This window comes from Cervus canadensis, chromosome 29, assembly GCF_019320065.1.
Source record: "Cervus canadensis isolate Bull #8, Minnesota chromosome 29, ASM1932006v1, whole genome shotgun sequence".
In the NCBI taxonomy this organism is placed as follows: domain Eukaryota; kingdom Metazoa; phylum Chordata; class Mammalia; order Artiodactyla; family Cervidae; genus Cervus; species Cervus canadensis.
In genome coordinates, this window is record NC_057414.1 from 24486261 (window position 1) to 24498633 (window position 12373).

Consider the following 12373-nt stretch of genomic DNA (forward strand, 5'->3'; position numbering starts at 1 on the left):
TACAGAGGATGGGATGAACACAACAAAGATGAGTGTTTTGCTCCTGGTCTCACACAGGGTGAATCTGAACCCAACAGGGCTCCTTAGGGTCTACACTTTTGATCAGCCCTCCAGACCCACCACCGCTGTGGTGCTGATTACACGTGGATGTGGGGAAAAGCAGAGAAGTGACTCCAAAAGTAAATCCAAGATGGCACTCAATATTTCGGCCTGAAAAAACCAAAACCAAAACTAAAAATGACTAACATAAGCAAACTCCAAAACACAGAGGTAGAGAAGCCAGTCAAACGGAGAACACAAGATGTGAGTGGAACTCATTTAGAAACAGACAGCAGAATGCAGAAGCCCTTTCTTGCTTCACAAAGGCTCTGGAATCCAGAGGACTCACAGGGGCAGGAGACCTCCAAACGGGAAGAAGACATGTCCTCTGCTGTGGCCCAGAGAGAAATCAAGGGCAGAATCATCCGTGTTTCCCTCTCTTAGAGAAGCAAGATCCCACAGCCCTGACTGACCATGGAAGGATGTTGGGGGGAAGCCAGAACCTCTGCCATCCCTGCTTAGGGCACTTAATGGTTTGTGAATCTATTTTCTTTGGTATGATATATATATGTATACAGTCCAAACTGGAAGCTCCATAAGGACTAAGTCTCGCCCATTGTTGTTCACTATTGTATCCCTGGCATCTAGCATGTTCCTTAAAGATCATCTGTTGTCATAGCCTCATTTCATAGAGGAAGAAGCTGAGACCTAAGGGGTCAAAGGATGTTCCTGGGATGTCACTGCGAAGAGCAGGCCCAACACCACCCTGTCTCCTGCAGCCCTGTCCCAGGTTTTCCTACTGTCCCCTACTTTGTCATTCATTATTTGTGAGGAGCGCCCAAGAAAAATCTTCATGTAAGACATTTCTTCAAATACACCCCCAATACCTGTTCTCCTCTTCTGTCACACACTCTGGCTAACTGCTCCTTCCTTGGTCCCTTTAAGCCTCAAGGTGGAAATGTTTCACGACTGCTTGCCTTAGGGGGCTTCTCCAAGCATTGTCACTTTCCCAAACTCCTGCCTGTCTCTGCAATTAGCCCCCTCATGCAACACTCCTCAATTATTCCAGTTTGGGCTGTTTCCTCCTGGGACTCTGCCAGATCCACAAGAGAAGAAAACTTTGAAAAGCTAGGAAACAATGGAATCTGGGTACCAGCAGTCCAGCTCCAGGAAGCAAGGCCTGCGTGTGGCCTTGTTCCCTAAATTAACATAAGAGGCAACATTCTCTCCAAGACAGCAGGTCTGAATGGTTGGAATGAAGGGAGAGAGGTCCTGGTTGACCCCATTTTGATCTCTCACTGTCAGAGCTGCCAGCACGCAGAGATGCTGGTAGAGAGCTCCATGTCTCCTGCTTTTTAGACGAAGGAAACACCATGACCCTCTGCATGTAGCATCCCAGTGTGAAACAGAGACATGGAAACTTAGAGCAAAACCCATGACTGGCTTTGGAAATAAGACAGTTCTTGGGATATATCCTTATCTTTCTTCCATTCTTCTGGCCAGAGGGGGAGAGCTGATCTCCACCTGTGCTGAAGGGGGAGAGCCTCTCAGGGATTGAGCGATGCCAGAGGATGCATCTCTGTCCTCTAAAGTAGAAGATGTGTTCAGGAGCTGGAGTGGAGACCAAGCAAGATTTATCAAGATGCTGGACAGACTTGCGATTTCCGGTACAGGGCTTGTGAGCCCTTCAGAGACCAGAGCAGTTTGAGATGTGATCCCTCATTGAGACATTTCTCCGCATTTGCCCAACTTCCACTCATCTCATCCTGCCCCATCTGGTCCACTTTCCCGTGGGTCATTGCTGTTCTGGAACCTGTCATTGACAACTGTGAGCCTGGGTAGCAACGTCAGTCAATGTGAACATGCATGGTGAGGATTTATAACTAGAGGATACAGTCTATCGTAGGATGAGTGAAAGTTCACCATGGCCTGACCCCATTTTTTGTTTTTTTTTCTTTATCATAGCAGTAATGCATTGTTTCAGAATGATTGAGAAATGTATGCAAAGGGGAGTCTTCCCAAATCCCACTTCCCAGAGGCCACCATTTGTTATACTTTCCATTTCTTACTTCTTTCAAGTATTATTAACTTTGAATAGTAGGATTATATTTCTATTTTAAAATTTACCAATATTAACAACTGGATAATGAGGCTCCCTTTATGAAATGTGAAGAATGCAGCATACATACACATCTTTTTTCTTCCTCCCTCCAGTTCACGATATTTACTGTTTTTTTTAGACAAGATAGTCTGTGTATCCAATCTTTTCAGTCTTATGTCCTATGATTTCAATTCATTCTATAGCTGTATTGAACTACTTATCATTTTTAAACATGTGATTTGAATTAGGAACTATTTCAAACATTCAAAAAAGTTTTTTCATGTGTTCATTCAGCAAATATTTAATAAGTACTTGTTGTGTCCCAGGCATTGTTTGAAGCAGTGGATTTTTGTGTGAAGACCAATCACAGATAAGATCCTGGCCTTTTGGAGCTTATACTCAAAGGCCTGGTTGAGCTCCCTCAGAATGTGAATAAAGGCTGAAAAGAGAAGAGGTGAAGGTGCTGCAAAGGGTCTTCATCGGTTAGAAGTCTGGAGGAGGAGGAGCCAACGGAAACACTGAAGAGGAACAGCTTTTGTGGATGGAAGGAAGCCAGGAGAGTGTGGCATTCCCGAATCCCCGTGGACACAGTTATTGATCAGCCATGTCAGATGCTGCCACGTAGTGGAGAGAATGACCTTTGGATTAGCAGAATGGAATCCTTGCCAATCTCACCAAGGTGGCTGCAGTGAAGAGTGGCCTGAAGGACTAAGTGGAGTGGGTTTAAGAGAGAATATAGCTGTGGAAGGGGACTCCTGGACACACCAGACACCAGTTGAAACATCGCCACAGTCAAGGAGAGCATTGGGACAGGTGCATGAGCCACAAATACTGTTTAATCACTCAGCTGTGCTTCTGGATACGAAAATAAGTTAAAAAAATTATAGAAAGTAAATCCCAACTACTTCCTCTGAAAAGGAAGAATGATGAAGGCATTTAGTGCATTGAATAAAGACTTAGTAAATAGAACGATGTAGTACTGACCCAAACATAGAAAAATTGATTCTTGCAACTCAGAATTAGACACAAGTGTATATGGTAATTTAGCATTAAAGGTTGCCTGTCAAACTAATGGGTAAAACAGGGATTAGTCAATGAATGGGATTGAAACAACTGGGTGGCCATCTTAAAATTAAATTGAAAATATACTTTCCAAATGATGTTAGGTCAAGTTCCAAATGTACTAAATATTTTTAAATAAATAACAAAATATATAATACATAAAGAACACATGGAAAAGTTATTTTATAAATCAAAGCAAGGAAAGCCTCTCCAGCTATAGGACAAAATTCAGAAGACACTAAAGAAAAGTTTAAAAAAAAGAGAAGAACATAAAGAAAATTTTGGTAAACATGAGCAACCATAGTCAAAGGGTAAATAATAAGCTGGGAAAGTGTTTGTAACTCATAAAGTTCTACTTTTTTCTATATAATAAAATTCTTACAAATTGATAAAAAATCCAACAAACCAATACAAATATTAAAATACAAGAAATGAATTCACATTTGCTAGAAAATACAAATGGTTCTTATACAGAGGAAAAACTGTGAAACCAAACTCATAACAATAGAAATGCAAGTTAAATTACACTGAATTGTATTTTATTTACCAAAATTTCAAAGACCAAAAAGTTTGATAGAGGGTTGTTTGGGAGATGCTGCGGGACATTTCTGGTGGGAGTGAAGATTTATAGAGCTTCTGACAGAAGGCAATTTGCAACATATATAAATAAATGTAAAGAGCTACACTTTCCCCCATAATTCCTTTTTTAGAAATTTATCATATATACATGTATATATGTATATATACATACACAGAGTCAAAAATTCATGGTTATTTTCATTAACAGAAGACTAGAAACATCTGAAATGGCCATCAGTATTGTATAAATTGTTGTCCATCCTACAATGGAATGCTGTGTAGCTATTTTTTTAAATAAGGGTTTTAAAAAAACCCAGGGAGGACCTCCAATATATATTTAGTTAAAAGAGTACAAAACCATGTATATTTGTATGAAAGGGATGTATACACACACACACAGATTTTTTTGTTTTTTTGTTTTAATCTGTATCAAGGGTACTGCCTAGAAACCCTACTTCATGCCGTTCCTTCTGTTCTCCCAGAATAATTAATCATTACCTCATATCATTGCTGGTGGAGTTGACAAATCTTGCTTGTCCTGTGTCCTCATGTGCCTTAGACAGAAACCCCAAGAGAAGTAAACATTTCCTTTGCTAATCACATTGATCACCTCTTAACAGCATAATACCTATGTGTAATCTGGTATTACATAATACCTATGTGTAACCTGGAGAGGGGAGAGATCCCTTTTCCAAACAGGGATGAGAAGGGAGTAAAGTGGAGAAGGACCTGTGTCCTCCCACACTTGATTCTTCAAATACAACTCTCTTCTGTTCAAATACGACTAAAAAGAGAATAAGTCAATTAGGAAAAACTGCCAGAACACAAATGTCTTGAATGACTCATTCGAAAAAAGCTGCTTGAGAATAAGGAAAATACTATTATTCAATAGGCTAATTTATTTACACAGAAGAATTGAGCAAGACAGACATCACTGATGCACACTGGATTTAAGACCTCTCCTCCCACTAACACCAAAGCCAGGAGAGATACCAACTGCCGAATTTCAGCTGGAGAAAGGACACAGGTGAGATTCTTTTCTGGGGAGTAATTCTGTCGTTTTTCTCTTTGGAGAGCTTTTTCTCCCATAACTGATAAATTTCAGTTGGGGAGAAGTGTTTTCTACTCATTATTGGATCTGCTGGGCAGAGCAGGACCTCAGGAAATGCTATGAATCTACTTTATTCTGCTTTATTGGATGACAGATTGACCACGAACAAATAAAATTCTGGCAGAACCCTCTGAGTCTTTCTAGAGATCTGGACTGAGAATTAAGGATTTATGCTTCTTCCTAAAACCCATTTCAAGTTGTCCTACAGTAATAATTCTAAAAAGAGTAAATGGGAATTGGGAACTAAGCTATCTTTGAAATACAAAATCGCAAAACATCTCTCTATCTTATATACCATTGTTGTACATCTCTGACCTTCTCTTTCTTTCACATCAGCACAATGAAGCTCTTCATAGGCATTCTTTTCTGTACCTTGATCATGGGAGTCACCGGTGAAGGCTGGTATTCATTCTTCAAGGAGGCTGTGCAAGGTAAGAGCCCCCGAGGATGAAGGGCACACCCAGCTGACCCCAGGATTCACTCTGAGCAGAGACCACACACCACAGATGTGGATGCTCCTTTGAGAAACCATAAATGGGTGAGAGCTGGAGGGTGTCTCCTTCCATGCTGGTCTGACTCAGCACCCGCCAAGGGCTTCTCCAGACCCCAGGTCAAAGATGCTTTGAACCCAGCCTGTCCTTGCTGGTAGCAGGCAGCGAGTAGGACTTCCAAGGCAGCCAGGACTTCCAAGGGGTGAGCTCCTTGTTTTTGCTGTTTAGTTGCTAAGTCATCTCCAACTCTTTTGCAACCCCATGGACTGTAGCCTGCCAGGTTCCTCTGTCCATGGGGTTTCCTGGGCAAGAATACTTGTGGGGACTCATAAATGGCAAATTTCTCAGTCTTGAAGTTTACCTGGGAACTTGGTATGTCCCCAAGGGTGGAATGTCCAGGGAAAGGGTGAGCTGAATAAACATCATGCCCTACTTCAAGGAGAGAGGGTGTCTGGGAAAGAGAAGACCTGTGCTTGGAAGGAAGATCCCATCCTGTACCCAAGCAAACGGCCAATGGTTTCAAGGCAGAGCTCATGGAAATCAAACCCTCACGCTTATCCACACAATAAAAAGTGCAAAGTCCCACTGATCTGCCACCCTAGGACTGAGATAGGGCCAGGAAGCAAACCTAATCTGCCATTCTTTTTTAATTATTATTAAAGATTTATTGGTTTACTTATTTTGGTTGTGATGGGTCTCTGTTGCTGCATGGGCTTTCTCTAGCTGTGGTGAGGGGCGGGGGGCTCCTCTTTGCTGCAGTGTGCAGGTCTTTTCATTGCCGTGGCTTCTCTTGTTGCAGAGTGCGGGTTGTAGGTGCGTATACTTAGGTGATTGTGGCACAGGGGCTTAGTTGATCAGAGGTGTGTGGGATCTTCCTGGACCAGGGATACTTGTGGGGACCATGTGTCCCCTGCATTGGCAGGCAGATTCCTCACCTCTGGACCACCAGGGAAGCCCCTGACCTGCCATTCTTGATGGGAAATGAAGCTTATTGGCTACTTGTTAAAGCAGGAATATTATGTGGTCAATTGTTGCAATACTTTGATCTGCACGTATTGTTTTTAATTTTGTTTTATCTTCAGTATTTCTTCTTCAATGCTCTTCCTTTTTTAATGTACATCTGAGTTTCTGACCTGTACTATTTTCCTCCTCTCTAAAGAACTTCTTTTAGCATTTCTTGCAAGGCGGGTCTATGCCAACAAATTTCCTTAATTTTTTTGAGGAAGTCTTTCTTTCTCCTTCACTTTTGAAGTGTAACTTCACAGGGTACAGAATTTTAGGTTGGTGGTTTTTCTCTCAGCACTAAATATTTCACTCTATTCTCTTTAGTTTGCATGAGTTCTAAGGAGAAGTCATGTAATTCTTGTCTTTGTTCTTCTATAGGTAACTATTTTTTCCTTTTGACTTCTTTCAGAATTTTATTTTTTAATCTTTGATTTTCTGTATATGCCCAAGTGTAGACTGTTTGCAGGGGGGGTTTTGAGGGTTTCTTTTTTTCATTCTGCTTGGTGTTTTCTGAGCTTCCTGGGTCTGTGGTCGATGTCTGACATTAATTTGGGGACTTCTCGGTCATTATCATTTCAAATATTTCCTGTTTTCCTTTCTCTGTTTCTTTCCTTCTGGTTATCCCACACACGTATGTTATTCTTTTTGTAGTTGTTCCATGGTGCTTGTGTATTCTGTCTTGGTTTTGGCAATCTTTATTCTCTGCCCTTTGATTTTTGAGGATTCTATTGAGGTATTTTTGTCATGGAGACTCTTTTCTCAACTGTGTCTATTCTGCTAATACGCCAATAGAATGCAGTCTTCATTTCTGTTATGGTGTTTTATTCATCTCTAGCATTAGTTTTTTCTTTCTTAGCATTTCTATCTCTCTGCTTACATTACCCATCCTTTCTTGCATGTTGACTACTTTGTCTTTTGATCTCTTAAAGTATTAATCATAGGTGTTTTAAATTCCCAGTCTGGTAATTCCAACATCCCTACCAGGCCTGGTTCCATTGCCTGCCATGTCTCTCTTAACTGCGTTGTTTGCATTTTGGTATGCTTTGTAATTTTTTCTTAAGAGCCAGACTTGATGTACCTGGTAGAAGGAACTGCTCTAAATAGGCCTTTGTCATCTGGAGATTGGGGAAGCATTACTGGATGCTGTGTGCCAAGTCGCCTCAGTCGTGTCCGATTCTTTGCGACCCCATAGACTGTAGCCACAGGCTCCTCTGTCCGTGGGATTCTAATAGGCAAGAAAGCTGGAGTGGGTTGCCATGCCCTCCTCCAGGGGATCTTCCTGACCCAGGGATCGAACCCCTGTCTCTTATGTCTCCTGCATTGGCAGGCGGGTTCTTTACTACTCGTGCTGCCTGGGAAGCCCAGACCTCTGACTAGGTCTCAGTTCTTTTTGATGAGCCCGTGGCTCTAGACTGTGAACTTCACAGGTGTTTCTGGCTTTTTCTATCCTTCAACTGGGGCAGGATGGCTGGAGTGGGCTGGAGCTGGTTATTTCCTTTCCCCAGATCACTTAGATTCTGATAGCACAGAGTTTTCTGAGGGAGGCCTATTGAGAACAGAGAACTCTGGCATGTTTCAAAATGGTTCCTTTTCCTCTCCTCCTGTGAGAAGCTCAAGGGAAATTTTTGGAAAATTTTTAACAATAGTTTCTGTGAGAATCTGGTTGAGCTCTTGAAGGTAACTCTTACAATATTATGGGGCCTAATAATGTCTGGGTCCCCTAGGAGGTTTTACTCTCAGAGTTGTCTCCACCGAACCTCCAGAAACTTGTCAATTCTGGTTCAGGTCTTTCTACCCCTAGCACGGGTTTCCTCACCAGTTTCTGCTCCCGAGTTTCTGGTCCAAAAGGCCTCCCCTCTCTATGTCCACCTGTTCATCTCTCCAGCCTTGGAAGCAATGATATGCCCTGTGTCCTCCCCTTCTTGTGGATCCAAGAAGAGTTGCTGCATTTTCAATCTGTTCAGCTTTTTAATTGTTACAATGGAGTGCTGACATTTAAGCTCCTTATGCAGGACTGGAGGTGATGCTATTAATTTTGCAATTGAATTCTTTGTAATTTTTGTGTTGATATTTGACAAATTCAATCTTTCTGATTTTGAACCCATGTGTTATTCTCTTTTTCATTGTATTCTCTGAATACCAGGTTTAAAAAAAATATTTCCATTAAAATTTTTTTATTTATTTTATTGAAGTATAATCGATTTATAGTGTTTCAGGTATACAGCAAAGTGATTCAGTAGTGTGTGTGTATATATATATATTCCTTTGCAGATTCTTTTCCATTATAGGTTTTACAATATATTGAATATAGTCCCCTGTGCTATATAGTGGGACTTCCCAGGTGGCTCAGTGGTAAAGAAGCCGCCTGCCAATGCAGGAGACACAAGAGATGCAAATTCGATCCCTGGCTCGGGAAGATCCCCTGGAGGAGGAAGTGGCAACCCTCTCCAGTATTCTTGCCTGGGAAATCCCATGGACAGAGGAGCCTGGTGGGCTACAGTCCATAGGGTCACAAAGAGTCAGACACGACTGAGGAGCACACACACACAGGTACTATATAGTACGTCCTTGTTGTTTACCTATTTTATTTGAATATCAGTTTTTAAAAATTATTTATTTCTTAATTTTAGTTGCCCTGGGTCTTCACTGCTGCAGGAGGACTTTCTCTAGTTATAGCGAGCGGGGTCTACTCTTCATTGCAGAGTATGGGCTTCTCATTGCTGGGGCTTCCCTTGTTCCTGAGCCCAGGCTCCGGCACACAGGCTCAGAAGCTGTGGCTTGCAGGCTCTAGAGTGTGGGCTCAGTAGTTGAGACATGCGGCATGTGGAATCCTCCCAGACCAGAGATCGAACCCGTGTCCCCTGCTTTGGCAGGTGGACCCCCATCCCTGTACCACCAGGGAAATCCTGAATATCAGTTTTTAAAAAAGAGTTTTGGGGGGCCATTGCAAAGTTTTTCTGTAAATAGAATTTCATTCCTTGGGTCAGTATATTTCAGAGTTTGCGCTTTTCTTACGGAGTGTGGTAGCTGTAAAACGTGGAGAACCCTCTCCTCTCACCTCCTCCCTCACATAGTCCTGATCGTACATCTGAAGCATCAGTCTCCATTATCACATGCCTTGTATGACTGTCACATCTTTGTACCCAGTACACACAACCCCGCATCAGACAGCCCAGAGCACCACAGCCCCACCCAGTCTGACCCAGCTCACTGTAAAGGGCTCTCCTTACAGTTACAGCGGGAGCCGATCCACAGTAAGGAATATGCATTTCAATCTACGATTTCAAAGGACCACTTTGTCAAGAGTCAAAATCCGAAAAGCAGGGGAGAATTCTCATTCCCGCACTTCTCCAATATGTCCCCATGTTACTGTTGTTGTTTTGTCTCCTTACAGGGGCTTCGGATTTGTGGAGAGCCTACTGGGACATGAGAGAAGCCAATTACCAAAATTCAGGCAGATACTTCCACGCTCGAGGGAACTATGAGGCTGCTCAAAGGGGCCCCGGGGGCGTCTGGGCTGCAAAAATCATCAGGTATCAGGGCTCCTGAGGGCGCTGAGCGGAGCTTGTCTGTTTCCAGAGAGTCAGGGGGCTCTGTGGCCCAGCCTCCTCCTGCCCCTACTCCTGGCATCCGCATGGCCAGCAGAGCCAGGGCAGGATATGGGTGCAGAGGTGTCTCCCCTCACTGCCAAGGAGAAAGCGAGGGGTCACTAAAGAAGCCTGATTCAGGGTATTTGAAGAACTAATAACCAGGGCTTTGCCCAAGAGGGTGCATATGTTAGCCCTCCTTCTTGAGGGTGGGCTTTTCTACTCTCCTCTCGAAGACACTGCTTTGTCTGCAAGAGGAGAAAGGAGTCAGAGGACAAAGCTGTCTCAAGCGACCCAGCTGAAATTCTCCTGTCTCCCTTCCTTCCAGCAGTGTCGGGGATTACCTTCAAGGATTCTTACACCAGATTTACCTTGGAAGAGACAGCACTGGGTTGGAGGGCCAGGTGTCCAACCGGAGAGCTGCGGAATGGGGCCGGAGCGGCCAAGACCCAGGTCACTTCAGACCTGAAGGCCTACCGAAGAAATACTGAGTCTTGCACCCTCTGTTCTCGAGGGACTAGGCTGTGAGCCACACATCACTTCTCCAAAAACAGGGAGTGTGACTGAGCTCTGTCATCCCAGGAACTGAGACACGTACTCAGAGCTGCCCAATAAACGTTTGCGGAACTGAAGATGTTGATGGAAACTGGAGTCTTTGAGTCAGACTCTGGGGAGAAAGGCCTCCTGGCACCATACGGAAGGTGAAAGCTCTGTGGAGGATGAGCCTGTGACTGGAGGGTCCCAGGAATCCCCGGTGACCTGGACCCCTGCCCTGTGTTCACATGGCCCCATTGCACCCCAGTACTCTCAGAACCCCAGTTTCTCCTCCTGAGTAAGCCTGAGCTGGGAGAGCACTGGCCATCACGCTGGGCTCCTCGGTGGCGGGGCCTGACTCGGGCACAAGCCTGGGCAGCCCCATGGCCTCTTCTTCCTCCCCAGTCACTGTGTTGCTGCTTCAGGCCTCTCTGGGTCCCGACTCTCCACTGCCCAGCCAGTTGCATCCTGACCCCGCTTCACTCCAGGCCTTATCCCCAGGGATCTCTTCCCAAATCAAGAAGGCACATTTGCTTTGGGAAGACCAGTCCCACGACACCTGTCCTGGAAACTGCATCTTAGACTCCAATTATTTCTCATCAACACCAGAGCCTACCCCTGACCCAACTGTTAACTGGTCTCAGCTCATGTAACCTAAGAAATCATTCTCAGATGAGTTTCCCTTACCTTTATCCTCACTATCTTTGGGTGAAACAAAATACTATTTTCACTTCTAGAGTGAATGTCAGCTATATGGATATACACTTCCAATGCAGTTAACGAGAAGCCTCCTCAGAAGCACAGACGGATGGCGATCCAAACTCTGCTGGGGTGTGGGAAGCTGAGGCATAGTAATTATAGAGGCCACCATTTTCTTTCATTGCAAATGTTCTGACTCTACATGAGTTATTTGATTTACCACAAAGGCTTTGCAGTTCTCACTTGAAGAAATGAGGCTTAGAGGGAAGTGATCTGGACCTTGCTCAAGGTCACAGCTGCAGTAGGTGAGCAGCCAGGACTGCAGGCTGGTGAGGCTGACTGCAGGAGGACAGGGATGTGCTGTCAAGACTGGGGTTCAGAGGTGGGGACTGTCTCCTCCACGGATCTCCAGCATGAGAGCCCTTGTGCTCAGGAGATGCCTGACTGGTTACAGACACACCACAGCTTGTTCTCCTCATGGGAACAGTGCCTCGCGGAGTCCTTACCCTCAGTATCTGATTTCTTAATAAATTCCCACATTGAAAACCCAGACTTCAATCCATGTCACTCTTCACTCTTTCACCTTTTCCTCTTCCTCTTTATCGTCAGACTTGAGAGTCTGTCTACCTGCACGTTCTGCTTCCTCACTTCTGACTCACACTAGAACCCACACCAGCCTGACCTCTGTCCCCACTGGTCAGCAAAACAGCTCTGGTCACAGTGACCTCCATGGTGCCAACTGATAAGTTCCTGTTTCGTATCAGGAAGGCTCTGAGACACGCTCAGCACAGTTGTCTTCTCCCTCCTTTCTGGTAGGTTCTCTCTTGGCTTTTGTTCACCCTCCTTTTGTTTCCCTTTAATTTCTTTTATCTCCTTATCTGGGTCTTTTCATCTCCCCAAACCCTAAGGGTGCTTCAGACTTGGTTCTGGGTTCTTACTTTTTTTTTTTACTTCCACTTTTTTATGTCTATAGTCTCCCCAACAAGTATAGCAAATAGTATCTATATGCTGATGGCTCTGAAAATTATACCTCCCCACTCAGAACCTGATTTCCCAAATCTGTGTTTATACATTTGATTGGCCTCTAGACACCTCTGCTTGGATGGCTTCCCGAGATCTCACACTCGTATGTCCCAAAGGGAACTCTCATTTGCCTCCAGAACTT

General features: G+C 44.1%; 1 protein-coding gene across 1 annotated transcript; it reads left to right on the plus strand.

Annotated features, from left to right (window-relative positions):
* The first annotated feature begins 386 nt into the window (after positions 1 to 386).
* Positions 387 to 11758, plus strand: LOC122431214 (serum amyloid A-4 protein). Its single transcript, XM_043452368.1, has 5 exons — positions 387 to 572; positions 4692 to 4808; positions 5229 to 5323; positions 9783 to 9921; positions 10304 to 11758. Exons 3-5 carry the CDS (start codon positions 5233 to 5235, stop codon positions 10464 to 10466), a joined length of 393 nt encoding a protein of 130 aa, XP_043308303.1. The 5' UTR covers positions 387 to 572; positions 4692 to 4808; positions 5229 to 5232; the 3' UTR covers positions 10467 to 11758.
* Positions 11759 to 12373: the final 615 nt, after the last annotated feature.